The sequence below is a fragment of the Poecilia formosa genome, unplaced genomic scaffold (genome assembly GCF_000485575.1).
Source record: "Poecilia formosa unplaced genomic scaffold, Poecilia_formosa-5.1.2 Scaffold250, whole genome shotgun sequence".
Lineage (NCBI taxonomy): Eukaryota > Metazoa > Chordata > Actinopteri > Cyprinodontiformes > Poeciliidae > Poecilia > Poecilia formosa.
In genome coordinates, this window is record NW_006800189.1 from 928,369 (window position 1) to 945,431 (window position 17,063).

Sequence of the window (17,063 nt, forward strand, 5' to 3'; positions counted from 1 at the left end):
AAGAATAATCGATAGATTACTCGATTACTAAAATATTCGTTTACAACAGCCCTAATATCAAAGCATGTTTTATAAGGACTGACATAATGTAATTTGTGTAGCGATAGGTAATTTGATGAAAGAACAAATTGCATATTTGTCCTGGTTGTCCTGGTTACCAGTCCTGGTTAAACATTGGAGTTACTCTGATAAAAAAAAAAAAAAATTAAAACAAAAAAAAATGTGCCTTTTTTATTTAAGAAGATTGATATAATCTATATGTAGCATACTTATATAAAAGTATATAAAAGTCTTATATACAAATTAAAGAAGATAATTTTAGCTACTGTACGGAGCTAAAATTATCGTTCCCTTCAGGGGAACATTCAGGGTGAAACTGATAGATGGTGGTAGAAAAGTAGCTTTTCAAACTCATTAAATGACTGAACAGAGGAAGAACAAAGTCAGCTTTGCAAAAACATGTAAACAAAGATCTTACTGTATTTTATAGAAAAGTAACGGGTTCTATTTCAGCTGTTTCAGCATTTATTTTCAGTTAAGTTATCAAACATATAAAGCATAGTTTGCTACATTTTTATAAGAAAATATTAAGTATATCAGAAGTGAAAATAAATGACAAAAAAAGCCTTGCAATTCATATTATTGTCTTTATACAAATAGCCAATAGTTCTGATTATTTTGTCCATCATGCAGAAATAAATGGACATGGTAGCAATTGTTTCCTTAATAGATAAGCTGAATATTTAAACATCCAGGAGTTTATAGCTGGCAGAGGTAGAAGAAGTAGAACTGTATGTTTTAGGAGAAAGTTTTAGATGCTACCCACCTGCCGCAGAGTCTCCAGTTTCTTCAGCTGCTCGTTGTAGTTGTCTGGATTCTCTCCGTAGTTCTTTAGGATGAACTACAATGAAGAAAGTGAAAGCAGAAAGTCGATTTTAACTACAAAAATAAATTAAACTGCACATAAAACTCAGAGAATCATCGCTAATCTTAAGGTTTTTCAGATAGTCAGTCCTAATACTAATGTTGCATTTTTAATAAAAGTTAAAAAGCAACAACACTCTCTTCCATGTTATTTTGCCTGGATATTAATCACTCCACTAGCTTCTATGTAAAGCAGTGAAGCTACTTCGAGTCAGTTCAGGAGGGAAAACAGCCTTGCAGACAAATAATCTTCGACAGACATAGCTGCTTCAGCTTTTAATTCAGCCATGGATGCAGAAAGGTCACAAGGCTGGTGGAAAAATGCCCAGTGACACAACAAGGAACATCCTGTCTAGTTTTGACTATCAAATGTGAGAAAAGTGTTGCTTTGTTTCTTACACCGAGTAAAGGCCCGATATGCAGTTAATCCAGAAACACTTGTTAAGGTTCAAACTAGCCTTTACTGTAAGTCAAGTAGTCTAAACAAGACATCAAAACTAGAAGTTAAATGTAATGGGGTGTAATATTAAATCTTCAGAAAAAGTGTATTTTATAGCATAACTGTGGTTTGGGACATTAGAACAAAATTGTTTGTTTGTGATTAAAAAAAACATGAAGTAGGTGGAACAAATTGGTAATGTGTGGCTATTAAGTGAATGCATAAATTTTGACCCGGAGTATTTTTTTTTTTTTTTTGATGGGTAAAAACACCAACAAACAAAACAATCCCATCTCCTTAGGGTCATTTTTGTTAAAAGCCAAAAATAAAAACAAGTTAATATGATAAGAGATTAGAAATCAAACATCTACACTATTTTCTCTACACCAAAATGTTTTCTTAAAATCAAGGACATTGTAATTACAGACATTGTCTCAGTCTGTAAGACAAAGATCAGAGGTGAACTTTTACTGATTTCATGTAACTTTCACTCAATATTTTCTTCTATTTATAATTGGGCTGAATTCCCAGAGGTTGAGGGTTATCCTGTAGAACTCAAGCAAATGAAGATATCTCACACATTATCTATAATATTAAATTGTTTCATTGTGACCATTAAAATGTGCAGTTTAATGGACACATCTCATTTTGGGATATATAAATAATATCTGCTTAAAATTTAATTAGATGTTTGATAGTATATTTCCAGTACAGATTTCATTTATTTGTTAAGAGGGAAAGTTTGACATACTTTTGCTGTTTCATAAAGACTGTGCTTTCCAGAATCATCTGTGAGACAGGTAACTGTTTACACAAACAGGAATAGAAAGTCCCACTATATTTAAATCATATGAGAGCTGATGATTCATCAGTTTCAGGTAGGAATGTCAATTCAGTATAATAGTTTAATCACTACTTTATTGAAGCGCCAGGGAAGACACTAGAAAACGGGATTCAATCCAACTGTAATCCACGTTTCATCTGATTCTGGCGTCTTTTGTAGCTCCTTTAATTATTAACATTACTCTATGTGTAATGTGCACAGTACTGTTGCGGCCTGTATGTTTAGATGTTGGTGGTTAAATACAGAAACACATTTAATAGTTGTGAAGCTGAAACCCCTTCAGGTGCATGTGACAATGAGATCACTGTTTACTGTTTTCCAGTCGGAAGGCTGACTGGGCCACCAGCGGTAGCGGCCCGTCTCATCGTTTTACTAATGTCTATTTTTTGCCATTTTCTGTTGTCATTTTGATTAAATTAGAGTTAGTTTACTGCAAGCTAATTATATTTCAGTTGGAGCTTTTCCCGTCTTATTTACTGGCAGGCTAACGTTAGCAAACAAAAGGCGGTGGTCAGGAGTGTTTGCTAGAGAAATAACGTAGCTTAGCCTGGGATACCCCTTCTAGAAATTTCTATTATCCCACACGAAGCCACATATAAATTACCAAGAAGAACTGTGGCTAACGCTAGCTTCCTGGCTGGATTATCTCGTCTTCCATAATCCCAGTTTGGTTGACTTTCGACCTCAGCCCTGTTGCTCCATTCCCCACCCAGCTCACCTGCTTCACGGACGGACCAAACTGGAACTCCCCTGCCTCTTTCAGATCCAGCCAGATCATCGGCATCCGCGGGACCGCTTCCATCGCGGCCGACACCTTACGACACCGTCAGCGGGGATTAATGTCGAATTCCCGTCAGTAATGTTTTAGCCGTGGAGTGTTTTCCCGAAGATCGTTTCCTCCAAACAACTGTGTCATGTATCCATTTACACTTCAACCGGAAACTGATAGCGTGCATGACGTAGGCCTCACCACAAAGGTTTTCTGGGAAATGTAGTTAATAAATTAAGAAGTCAGTAAACGGTTAACCTTTACCAATTTACAACTTGAAACAATAATAAGTTGGAAAATTATTTAAAAGTAGAAATGGTTGTTCAAAATCGAAAAAATACTTTTCTATATGAATATGAAATTCTCAATATTACATTGTTAAATCACATATTGCTAATTTACAATAGATATAAAAGTCACATTCTGATTGAAATATATCTCTTTCAGGATATTCAATTCTACAAAAAGAATATATGAATTTCATCTACATACAAAGCAATCAAGAAATTAACAAACAACTTGTGCACTGTAAAATATATCTGTATATATATCACAACTGACGCACAGATTCCCATCACAGTTATATAAAACATTCAAAAACATTTAATGTTATTCTTTGGTTAATAACAATATTAATAATTTTCCATGTTTGGACTGTTTTATCTCTTCCAAGTCTGTAGGTGTCACTGGTGGATTTTGTGAAGCAGGAGGCAGCATGAAGGATGTTTTATACCCACAGCAGTCTGTCACTGAAGGAGCTCTTCTGTTCAGCAACAGCTTCATGCTGAAAACTTTGTCCAACTCTGATGTTATTTTATTTCCGATAGATTCCTTCTGTCTGCACTGTCTGCACTGGCATCCTAAGGCAGAGCTGGCCTTCCTGATGAGAGAGAAAGATTAAAGTTTTAAAAATGTACTTTACACTTCCTCTGAGTGTTATTATAATACCCATAAAATTGTTCATTAATAATTCACTGCTCCTATGAATATTCATACAATTTTACTCTATGTTCTCTTGTCTTTTTTAACATTCTTCCTGATGTGATTCTCTTTGCTCATTGTACTAAGACAAATTAAAAATAGCATTTTGTACCACACAAAAAAACCCTGCAATCTCAAAATGTATATTAACCACTGGATTTGTGCTACACTGACTTGATGTTTAAATCTGAAAAGAGCTGGAGAAACAGAACCCCTCAGCTTTTAAACAAACTCATTCAGCTCATTTAGATGTATGAGTTTAAGACTGGCTATGAGTAAAGTAACTCACCTGCGTCACTTCTTTCTAAAGTAAAGATGACTGAGTGAATAAAAAGTGATGAGAATTTAGATTTCTATTACCTTGGAGTGTCAGCGATGGTTGATTAGCTGCCATGGTAGCAGATATTTGTATGTCGCAGGGCTGCAGAACTTCAAAGTACATGTGACAGACACCTGCATCATCTCTCTTGCTTAAACTAATGAGACAAAAGTTCCTCTCAGTCTACAGCTTGTGCTCATTAATAAACTGACATGATCTGAGCAAAGCGGTAAAACCAGCTTAGAGTTTTGAAAGGCGACAAGTCTTGTGAAAGTGTGATGATAGAATTTTTTGTAGGAAATGAAATTCTTGGAGGTTCAGAGTGTAAATGAACAAAACCTCATTATACAATAGAAAGACTGGACTCAAATTATATACTAGGGGGGAAGAAACTTCTTATTTATCAAGGTTTTGTAAAAAAAATGATGAATCTGCTTGAGAAAGCTGCTGGTTCGTGTGAAGCATATCAAAGCCCTTAGCAGTTAGAGCGAGCCAGAAAAACAACAAAATGAGTTTTCTTGGCTTGTGGTGAAGTGTTCGATAACATAGCTCAAAGCTGTTGCATAAAGCTTGTCAAGTTTAAAAGATGGCAGAGCGTCAATAGATTTTTAGCTGCAGTATTGAATAAAGTCTAGCTTTAAAGATAAATCCCATCACTGTTTGAGACATACAGATTTCAACTGAATATTTCATATCTTAGGTTAAGCTGAAGCTTATTGTTAGAAGCAATGTGATGGATAGTATCTTGTAAAAGTTGTCCACTTTTTTGTTTTAATCAAGGCCAAATTAATTTACAAACTTCATTTTGTTCAGAGGGTAGACACACAGCTGGAGGAACATCCTGTCAAGTTAGGGAGAAAGCAAAAGGACGTGAAGACACTGAATAAGTTGCAAAGAGTAAATGAGAATGATGGATGGAGTAGAGGGACAAGGCGGGATGACAGCAGATATTAACAGGGGCTATTGAATAGTGACATAATAAGGAGAACTGAAAAGTGATTGATGAGGAAGAGATTAATAAGGCAGAAGCAAAGGAGATTAAAAAAGGGTGAGAAGGGGTGCTGTGGTGGCGCAGGGGCAAAGCACAACCCATGTATTGAGGCCTTAGTCCTCATGCCGGTGGTTGCAGGCTTGATTCCCAGCTTGGCGACATTTGCCGCATGTCTTCTCTCTCTCATAACCCTCTTTCCTGTCAAACTACTTTCAAATAAAGGCCACTAGACCCAACAACAAACAGAAAAAAAGGGTGAGAAATGCAAAACATAGACAAAAATTGAGGTATATCAAATAGGGCTATTATTCTCCCCTGACACAATAAACCTTAGAGCAAGGTTAGATAAGAGAACATGCTTGCTCATTTCAAAAGTACAACACTGATGTGTCCATACCAGACAAATAGAAATTAACATTTAAAAATATGGTGATGGGGAAAAAAAGAGCAATTTTAGAGAAGGTGGTGTGACAGGGAGGCATGAGAGGAAGAGGAAAGAAATAAGCTGAGCTTCGAGGGAACAAAACAGCAGCGGTGAGAGGAAATTGTTTGAAGAGATTAATTCTGCAGAAATAAAGTCAAAAAAGAAGAAAAAAATCAAACTCTGTGGGCGCTAACATGTCGCTTCAGCCTTTCTATAATTTCCGAAACATATCTGATATTTTCTAAGTGCGACCAGATTCTAACTGTTATTGCTATGGTTTCAGTGGCCGCATCCTCTTTCTGTCAGCCAGCATGCAGTCCTTAACTCAACAACACCCACTTTTAAACACCATTTCTCTTGAGACTGGATTAGAGCTTATCTTTAAAAACAAAGAACTCACACTAATAGTCAAAAAACCCCACAGCGATGTGTGAGTAAAATGCTGATAGAAATTTTGGAGGACAACTACAAAAGGTCCACGTGCGCTCCCACCAAAGCCTTACATAACAGAGGTGTGTGGGACCTCAAGGTGGTATGTAGGAGTTTCCAGTCATCATTAGATAACTTCTGCACAAGATTCCTGGTCTTTCCAGGATACAGATAGTAAGGCCTGCAGCAAAGCTTGACCTAGGCATGTAAGAGAGGATTACACGAATACATAAGAATCACAAACACCCACCATGGCCGTGAGTGTTAAATGTTCCTCTGAGAGTCTGCAGGGATGAATCATTAGGGGGACATCATTGTGCAGTCACGTGTTTTTACTTTAACAGGAATTTTATAGCTAAAAGAAAACTTTCAACTAGGCTTGGGGAAAAAAATGTTTACTCCGAGAATCAATTGTTTACATTTTAAAGACAAAAAACAATCAAATCCACTGAAAATTTTCTCTTAATTTCTCTTTTAGATTAACTCTACTCATCCCATACACAGAGACACACTGTTTATGGAAGTAATAATGAACTCTGCCGTCTGTGGATTAATTTTAAAGTTGTTGAACAATGGGAACAATACTATTGTCACAAGGTTGTAACTAAACAAAGGATAATAAGGTAAGGAAAGAGAAGCACAAGTAATACCAGCAGACTTTTTATGAAGTAAAAGATGTTCTGTTTGATATTGGATTCAGGAGTGATGGGATTGTGAAGTGATGCACTTCACTGACAGACTTTTTTCATAATTTCAGAAATATAATTTTCACTGTCCAGATTTACAGTGTCTGGTTTTTACTGGTACAGAATTGTGTCGTATATTCAGGTTAATGACGTAAAAGTCGGATAAACTGCGAAATTACCTTTCAGACTGCAGAAGCTTTGAAAACTATTGGATATGTATCCATGTATCCATGTGATACACACATTTGATTTTGGGGTGTGGGTGGAAAATTTGGAATTGGGTTGTTAAGACTGCTTTGAAAAAGTCAGATATTGATCATATCTGGGCAAAAAAGATCAGCTTTGGGTCACATTTGTCTGCTGTGTGAATGTAGCCCTGAGTAACAACAATCTACACTGAAGGTTGTTGTACATCGGCACTACATCTATGAAGCACAAGCAGACAGTCACCGAAATATTTGTCCAAAAATCATTCAATCAAAGACAATATTTATGCAATGTTTTGAAAACTACTGGATTTTCCTGCATATGCATGCTCCATAGTTCTACTCCATGTCAAAAAGAGATATACTTCTAACATGTTAGGAGGGTCTCTTAAACCCTCCTAACGGGAATAAGCAGATGCAGAGAATGGTTGGATGAATATTGTGTATTTAGATTTTCATTTTATTTCTCAGATTTGTTCAGAAGTTATTTTCTAATTTTCTCTGAAAGGACACATTTTTAGATATTTTTTCTGATGAATTTTGTTTCTGTTGTTTTGCCAGAGTTAAATATGCAAAATCTAATTTAGCCTGAGGTAATATTGCCAATTGTAATAAATGTTTATTTAATTATTCAAGCTTTGTGTTTAGCAGGAATAACAAAGAAAATACTTTTAATTCAGCCAACATCTCACTGCAGCAGCTGCAGAGTAGTTGTCAAATTAATTTCCCATTCATTCTCTTTCAATTTAAAATTCAATTAACTTCTTCACTGATTAAGTTTTGCCTCCAGATGTGCCACCTAAATCTGATGAGTAGAATTAAAATGGGAATAAATTACCAAAAAGTATTAGATAGCAATTAAAATTGGCTTGGGGAATTTTTCTAGGCTTCATTTCTCATTTTCAAAAATTGATATTCTTGTTTTTCATGGACATTTAAGCAAAAATACCTTTGTTTGTGTGGATTATAGATTTTGCAGCAACAGATGTTAACTTGCAACTGAAAATATTTATATTTTAGGGTTTAAAAAAAGTAGGAAAACACAAACATACATGGAAAGTGTGCATACATGGACCAGATGGAAGGAATGTGACATCTACTTTCTTTCAAGTGAGTAAAGAAGGAACATCCTTGCAGGGGGATTAACTGTTTATCTTGTGGGATAACAAGAAAGAAACACCTTTAAGCATCATCACTGCCAACAAAGACACTGCAGAACAACTAATTAGTAGAGTTATGCTAATAAGACAAAATAAATCCAAATATTCAAGCAAATGAAAGACATTAGAGAAAGTTTCTGAAAAAAGCCCCCAAAGTTATTCATTTCATGAAGCCATTTTTCTTTTAACACAGAACAGAGTACCTTTACTGCTTTGTGGTGTGAATTTCAAGGTTTTATCTTGTAATTCTTTGCGGGGGCAGAGTTATGAAAACTTTTTTCTTTGTGGTTGCATAACTTCTTGGAACTGATTACAATAATGCACACCAGCTCCACTGTGAATTCACTGTATCTGGCTGTCAACCAAATAGACCGACTGCTATCTTATGGAAGGAAGGGGACATGGTGTCAGCGGAGCTGGTGATAGGAAAGAATGGTGACCACAGTGATGGCTCACACCTGCAGCCAGCAAGCAGCCTTGGGCCAACAGTTCATCATCACTTGGCAGGGGCAGCAGACTGAGCCGACAACACGTGGGTTTCGCACTCTGAATACTGAGCAGCCTGCACTCTTTAAAGAAAGACACACTGGCTTTGCTTAAAACAGCAGGTATTAAAAAGTATGAAAGTACAAAAATAGCAAAGACGTTTGAGTCTATGAGTTCTCCACACTTGTACTCTGAAACTCTGAAAAATTCAAGTGCAGCAGAGACTCTGACATTGCATAAGAAATTCTGAGTGATGCTTGTACACCCAGTACTAGTGGCAGCATTCCTGTTTACTCTCAGCTGAGTTTGAAAACCATGAACTTTAAATAAGAGATGGTTTTTCCCAGTGATGATGCTGTTCTGAATCCTCGAAAGTGCTCTACAAATTTCATCATCCCCTCGGATGATTCTGTTGGGATGTCAAGATGTTGGCAGGGATTCTATATACAGAAAATACTTATTTGAAGGCTAGGAAATAGTCTTTATTCTTTATTTCCATTACTGTCACTTAATAGTTCATAAGAAAGGCTCATGTTTTGTCAGTAGTGGCATTAGGCTTAAAATGATTGTGGTTATAGTTAAAATGCAGTTATTTATTGTAACTAGACTCATTCCCAATCCAAATTCTAGTTACCCTTTGTAAAAATGATCTGTGAAAAATAGTATTTTTGCTTTTTCTGGCTTTTTAAACTAGTGAATTTTCATTTGTTGTATTAAATTGCACTGTCCCTTTAAAAAAATAAATCTAATCAAACCAATATGTTATAACAGCAGTAGCAGAAACAGACATGCTTTGTAACCCTAGGAAAAAAGTAAAAGATGTTTAGATGTTGACTGAAAAGAGTAAGGGAGTCTCATTATCCAATGTGAAACAAGTCCAATAAACAATAAATTATCTTGCTAATTATCCTGGTAAATAGAAATATTTTAGTAATCCAGACTGCCTTTAAGCAGGAAAAATCTGACAGTAAAGAAATCTTCTGTGTCTCTTCATACGCTGCATGTAAGTATCATGCAGTAGAGATAGTGCAGATAGTGCAATGAAACTTTACTTTCCATTCGTCTTTGTCTGCACCATATTACTGCCAGGATATGTGAAGATGGCCCTCTGATTACACAGTAGCGGTGAATTGTCCCACCAAAGATAATCACGAAGCAATTACAGTAAGAGCACTTCATCCTTTCTTATCCAGGGTGACCCATATTGTGAAGATAGGAGCTCTGTGTTGGGCTCAAGGACACTTCAACAGACGTCACGTCAGTTCACTGACACACCTTATCTTTTCTTGGAATCAAAGTTGTGACCTATGTTTCCTCTTCCCCTATCTGTTTGGTCAATTCACACACTAGCATTTCACAATGCAAAAGTTGGAATGAGGGATTTATTTTTGGGAAAGGAAAGGTGAAATGAAAGTAGGAATCATTTTGAAAAGCGCAAAATACTTTAACTTTCAATTACCAAAATCCCATGATCTGAGCACATACTCTGACATTTTTATTGGAATTGAGTCTAAATGCTAATGTGCCAGGCAATGTGAGATTGAAATCACAACAAATTCAAGATTATTACAGACATGGCAATTGCCTTTAGGTGTTGAAAACATAAGTTTCCATCATGGTTAGTGATTTTTTTCATGTTCTATCTAGATATTTTTGTTTTGGAAGCACAGAGAACATGTCTTATGCATTGTGATTTTTGCTAAAAGCTGATTTCACATGAACTAGGCAAATTGTATTTACACATTATGGTTGTCATATTTTTTCTACTATTGTTATCCTACAGTGAGACATTATTAACTGGAAATGGACTTTGTTGGAAATGCAAGAAGAGAAAACTTGATGCGTAACAAACTAGATTCAAATCTTGCTTCTTTGTAACAGTATGTATGCAAAAGAAGTAATTAAGGTTTACTGATGACAGTTTATGCCAACAGCCCCCATACTGTAGTTTGGTGTTAGCAACTTCTGAATTGATATTTCATACAATTAGTAGAAAAAAAAGTCATACAATGACTCTCAAAAGTGTCACACACCACTATGTTTAATGCCAACATCATGATAAATAATTAAAAATATTTTCTATCTTTATTGTGACTGTGTTACAGTAAAACTAAATCTGATTGATAAAAGTAAAAAATAAAAAATGGTGCAACAACATGGTTTAAAACTGATTTAACACTATGAACGGAGATGGTATTTCCTCAGCTACATTTACTTGAGAAAGGTTTATAAAAAAAAATAAAAAAAAATTTGGCAGTAGTTTTACCACATCATACATTTTACTTTTACTTCAGTAATATTATGACTAATGAGGAAAAGTCAGTTGAAAGCATGAAATGAAGACAGAGTTTGAAGGATGAAAGCCCTCACCAGAATGGACTCTCGTTTACTCTCATTATTTGCTCCAAAGGAATATTATCATATTTACATATTATCTCAATTAGTGATCTCACGGCTGTTTTACCAGGAAGTTGGCTGGAAAATCCCACTTCATGGTGACTGTTACAAACATCTTCATTATCCTGACATGACTATGGATTGATTCATCTATTGCATTACCCTTTCTTCACAGAGGCTCATACTGTATTTGCCTAATTAGGGAAAATTGCATTTTATGCACTCTACAAATCTTTCAGTTAGACTTTTTCTGTAGACATCAAAAGTTTTTCAGAGCATCTCACATTTTTTTTTAACTTGAGGCTTTATGAATTACAATTAGCAATCTCTAAATAAATTTATCTTAGGCGTGTTTTAGTTATGGCAGTGAGATGAGCTCTGCTCAGACTGCATAAACATTAGCAATGTAAGAGAAAGCCCGTCTTATTTTTTTTAATTATAACCATTAAATAACACATTTTATGTGCAATAACAACACAGAATTCATATTAATGTTATGTAAAAGAAAAGGGACATTGTTTTCAAAAAGTACACTTCAAGGTTTGGAGACAACTGAAAAATTGTCTTCAAACAGGAGAAAGAAAAGAGGATTAATCAGAGAAGATTCACATCTCAGGAGGAATAATCTGATGACAGGGCTGCCATTAGTCGTGCACAATATAAATATAGACTTTGCAGAACAATGGCAAGCAGAAAGCTATTTTAAAAGAAAGTTATAAAAAGGTTATGGCCAACATGCAGAACACTGCGTATGACGGAAATCTAGCACCACATAAAACCTTGAACACATGGGCCTTATGAACCTGCTGGTGGCAGGATCATGTTCATGGGATGTTTCTGATAAGATGGATGGTAATCGCAGAAGCAAAGCGGATAGCTTCAAAATCAGGGGTTTGCAATCCAGCATGACACTAACCCTAAATATACAGCCTAAATATACAGTACTTATTAGTAATTTCCAAATGTATCATAGGTGAACTTACAGTATGACTAATTTCATGAATAATATTAATTATAGCATTGGAAAAAATCTGCTATTTTCAAGCAGCCATTGTATAGCAGCAGTATTTTTATTTTTTTTTACAATTGTGATTTCGGACATTCCTTTTTGTTGTTTCTCTTGCTAAGCTTGAATCTTTTTGGCTTCTCCACTTATTTTTTAAGGAATTTTCCCTTATAATGACATAATTAAAAACTTGGAAGGAAGCACTTGTTATTGAACTTTTGATATTATCTTAAATGGTTCAGCTTCTCTGCTTTATACTGTCTTCTCAGACTCCTCCAAGCTTTATGAAAGTGGTTAAGTTGCATAAAAAGAGATGTTAGAGATTGTTAGAGAGACTAAAAATGAATGGGCAAAATTAAAAGATGAAGTGCCATTGTTGGATTGATTTAAAAATCTAATTATTGCCTTCATCAGCAATAGACTCTATTACGGGTGTTTAATATCCTCATTACTGTTTCCTTGCCAGTGAAGGCATCTTTTTTCCAGCTTCCTTCATAAAAAAGTGATCACCAATAATGACTCTCGTAACAATGAGCAGCTTCTTACAGGCAAACCCTTTAAAGACTGCGGCTCTCTATTAGAGAACTTGAAATGTGAGCAGAAAGCGGCTCAGTTGTAGCCGGTGCTGGTGGCTGACGTGCTGTGTGTTCCTGAGCAGCTGTCTCCCTGAGATGTTTCTAAGCATTAGAGAACACAGTAGCTGACATGAATCTGACAGGCCAGCTCCAGACTTCTAACAGCTCAACAGCGACAAGATTGCAGCTCTGCTGTTTCATCTGCTCTGGATAAACTGTTCAAGCTTTCCTCACTGATGTCAGAGTTTTAGTCTTCACAGCGGTTCATGCCATGGCAGTTTTCTATGTCATAGAGCTCTGAAGCGTGTGTGGGAGCTCACATGCAGCCTGTCATCACCTGACGGGGGCCCTCTGGCTGTTCAACAGAGACCAGGAGAGACGACACGTTCGTCAGAACCCAGAGGCACAAAACTACCTGCCGGAGGAGATCAAATGATGTCTGTGGTCTTTAGAATCATCTCAAAAAGCAAAAATAGTCCAGATTTTATATTCTGATAACCCCACCTTTTAGCTGCTCGTTTGAAATCACAAGGTGTGTCTTTTACATGTACATGTGTACAACAGGCTATTTAAAATACTGAGTATCAGTGCAGAAATGTTATTTAAAATGAATAAAAAAACAGTGCAAGTATTTGTGTAAAGGCCAGCAGGAGTATAAACACTTTTTTTGGAAGCAGTGTTGGTTATAAAGTCTTACATCTACAGGGAGCAAGGATCTGCAATAGTCCTCTTTTGTGCACCAATGGTGCAGCAGTCTGTCACTGAAGGAGTTCTTCACTTTGGCAACAACTTCATGCATGAGGTGGGAGACAAAAAGGATTTTATTTTAGACAGACTTCTTTTGACCCCCACCACCTGCACAGGGTTGAGAGGTCACCCTAGAACAGAAGCCACCGTTTCCTGTCAGCTGTAGATAAGCTGAGGCTCCAACATACCACATCAGAAAAAATGGTCACTGTCAATATCAATATCAATATTTGACCTAGACAGAAACAGTAGAATTCCATTTTTTGCTGAAATATTTAGCTTAAAGGTACCAGGTCCAGGTCACTCCTTCCCATCAGCAACATTTTCCAAACCATTCTGAGGAATCACAGTGAATTTCCAGTTCAGACGGAATATAGATTACAGCCTCTCCAGCAGGTACTGGGTCTGCCTCAGGGTCTCCTTCCAGCAGGTCATGCATAAAAACATCTAAAGTCTACATTCATTCTGATCAAATGTAGCAGCTAGTTATTTTATGCTTTTTTTTTTGTATCTGAAAGATTCATTCATCTTTCAGCTTGGATTATTCTTCAATATGCCAAACTGGAGCAGATGTTGTATTACTTCTCATAGCCCAAATCTTCTACCCACCTCATGTCCCACCCTAACATCAGTAACTGATGAGGGACCCGTGATGCTTAAACACTACCAGTTCAGAAAGACATTTGAAACCAACATAGAGGGAGCGGTTTCTCTTTGCCCAGTTTAGACTGATGGTCTGAGAGGATCTGACTGTCATCCTCACCACTTCACACTCAGTTCCATCTTTCAGCTTCTGAACATTATTCTAGAGAGGCTACATCTGTGAAGGCAAATGCTAAAATATTCCCCAGAGATCATCTACGCAGTTCCCTTTATTAAGTCATTAAGTTGATATAAAGAGCCCTCTGTGTGACCACAGAATGTTGTATAGTTCCACAATCTGCTGCTGCAGATAGCAGTTACATCAGCAACACCAGACAGACACGAGGATTTGTGGTTATCTCTTGAAAGGATTGGCACGCTAAATGAGAACAATATCCAAAATGTGTTGTCAAAACATACTAAGTGACGTTAACTTGCATGTTATGATTTAAAGTGTTTGAGGTAAAGCTTGTCTTTGTGAATGCAGTGACTCTCGTTGTCTTTGACATCTGCAGTAATAAAACTTTCCTTGGAAAATCCTGCAGGGTCCTTATTTTTTCTACGAATGTTCTAAAAGTCTTCAAACTATTTGTCAAAGAAGGATGTGACAGGAAAGTCATCAACATTTGTGAATATAAAGGAATCCTTGCAGAAATCCATTATCTAATATCAATACGCCCTCCCTTATGTCATCCTGTGCAGCAGCTCGACATTCACAGGGGAACAATCCCTTCCAACCTGTTCAGACAGCATTAAATTGAATGGAGGCTGAATAGTGAAATGAGGCGTTTGGGAGGGAATAAATTTAGCATAAAGCATCTGAGCGTGCACAGCGGAGACAAAAAAAAAATAATTTAATTACCAGTCGCTTTCTTTATTGTGAGTCATGTTGCAGAAAGCATGACTGTGCTATTGATCAATAATGGCTCGTGTTCCCTCCTGCTGCTTCCACTTGCTGGGTAAGTGTGTGTTTAGAAGGGATTAGAATGTTTGTTTGGCACGAGCTAATGAGATTTTAGGGACGGCAAATGAGCGCTTTCATTCCCAAACGATAAGCCTCTATTTTGGGTATCAGCTGAAATGATCAGAATTTCAAACCCCCTGTGGAGGATGCTAAAAACAAAACCTATGTTTGGTTGTGCAGAGAGTTGATGAAAACTGATAGCATTTTGTCTAGTGCAAGATTATTTCTTCAGCTCAACTAAGTAAATAATAATACAAACATTAAATATTAAATCCAGGGTAAATTTTACATATTTTCTTCTCACAATTAAACATCTGATCAGTCAAAACCCCTTTAATATTAAGGAAATGATTGCTCTATATGCTCTCAACTGAGTTGATGGTCTTGCTAGTTGCATGTGTTTACTGGACAGAGTTAGTAGTGAAGCTACTGCAAACTTTCTCTTCTGTTTTTATTTCTATTTATTTTTATTTATTTATTTCTGTTTTTATTTAAGTATTTAAGTATTTATTTATTTCTGTTTTTATTCTATTGCCCTGAACTTCCACATTAAGCTGCATGTCTTTCCTTGAATGATTTGACGCATCAACTTTGTGCACTTCAGCTCTGTCTATAGAAAATCTCCTTAGCTCAATGCATTTGTTTAGTTTGAATAGTTTTATTTTATTCCCTGGTTAAGCCAGTAACAGAGCTATAGGTCCCACTACTTTGATGCTATATTTACTTTTTCCTTCCATAGAAAGTATTTCTGCATTGTCTTATTTGTGTACTCTGGTGTTTTCTGCTTAGAAAGTACTCCAAGTGTGTTTATTTTCTGCTATCCCTAAGACAGATAATTCCTCTTAAGCCTGGTTCAGGTGGAGACTTATTCCTGTTAAAATTAAGTGTTTGCTTTCTACTGTCGCCTGTTTCTTGCCCAGCAGGATTTTCTGCAAACTCAATGACTCAATGTTACTGGAATCTTCCTGAGGTTGTTATTATCCTTTCAGCATAATCTCACTTTTCACAGCTGTTTGCAGAATTAGCAGATGTTTTGCGTCGGATGCCCTTTCTGACGCAACCCTCCTGATTATCCCCAGGAAGTAACTGGAAAGTGGAAACGCAGCCAGCTGTTCTACACCCAAGCCACTCTGTTTGAAATAATTGTTAAAAAATTATATTAAATTGTCAACTGAATTTGATTGTATGTTACTATAACCTGTATTCAATGTGACTGATAAATACAGTTAGAACCAGTTTGTCTCATAAATTGCCTTCAGTTTAATTTTTTTGTGAACTGGAATCATAAAATAAACTGTATTTAAATGACTCCTTATTTAAAACAAACTGGCCCCTCCTGCCAGATACCAGCAGGTCAAAGAAGGTGTGTTTGTAACCATACAATAAATGTTTAATTTTAACTTCACAGTACAAGCAGTTATCAATTATTGATGATGTTTCTTTCACTATTCTGACTTTTAAAAACACTGAGGCTTTAGTAAAGATGTTGTCTCTTACATAACAATTCAAAAAGCACAGGCTGCACATTACTTAAAATTCTGATCCACATCTGTTCCTCTGCTCTCCCTTGAAAAAAATAAATAAATAAGAAATGGTGAAAGCGTGATATCTGCAGAATTACTAAGCAACCTAAAAGATTCACAAATTCTCTTGCGGAGAAAAACTATGTTTTACATAATATAAGAAATGATGCAGGGGCCTTTGCAGGTGTGCACATCAGCATATGCAGATTGTGAGAGAGGAAATTATTCTGCAGATTTTTTCTGAAGAGTTTTTGCTCAAAGGAGAGGTCCTGGGTCTGGAGCCTGGAGACCGCTCTGTGTGCATGTTCGTACCCAGACGAAGTGTCTGGTCTCATTGCAAACCAATCGAGACACCTGCCGGCTACCCCTGCCAAACCCTGATAAAATGGAAAAGAGTGTGTGAGCCTCGGGCAGATACTGCCTTGTAAAGGTCAGGAAGGATTCAAACAGCCATTTCGTCACCCCATTCCAGGTGTTTGTTCTTAACAAAACCAACTTTTACATCCCGGTTTATTAACATGATCAAATAAAAGACATAAAACAGCTCGTTG

General features: G+C 36.5%; 1 protein-coding gene across 1 annotated transcript in view; it reads right to left on the minus strand.

Annotated features, from left to right (window-relative positions):
• The window catches only part of ptpn23a (protein tyrosine phosphatase, non-receptor type 23, a), a 17,562-nt gene extending 14,394 nt beyond the window's left edge, over positions 1–3,168 (minus strand). Inside the window, exons 1-2 of the mRNA XM_007569898.2 lie at positions 2,926–3,168; positions 827–901 (exon numbers count right to left, since the gene is read on the minus strand). Of these exons, the coding sequence (XP_007569960.1) occupies positions 827–901; positions 2,926–3,009 (159 nt within the window). The 5' untranslated portion in view covers positions 3,010–3,168. The remainder of the gene's footprint in view (positions 1–826; positions 902–2,925) is intronic.
• Positions 3,169–17,063: the final 13,895 nt, after the last annotated feature.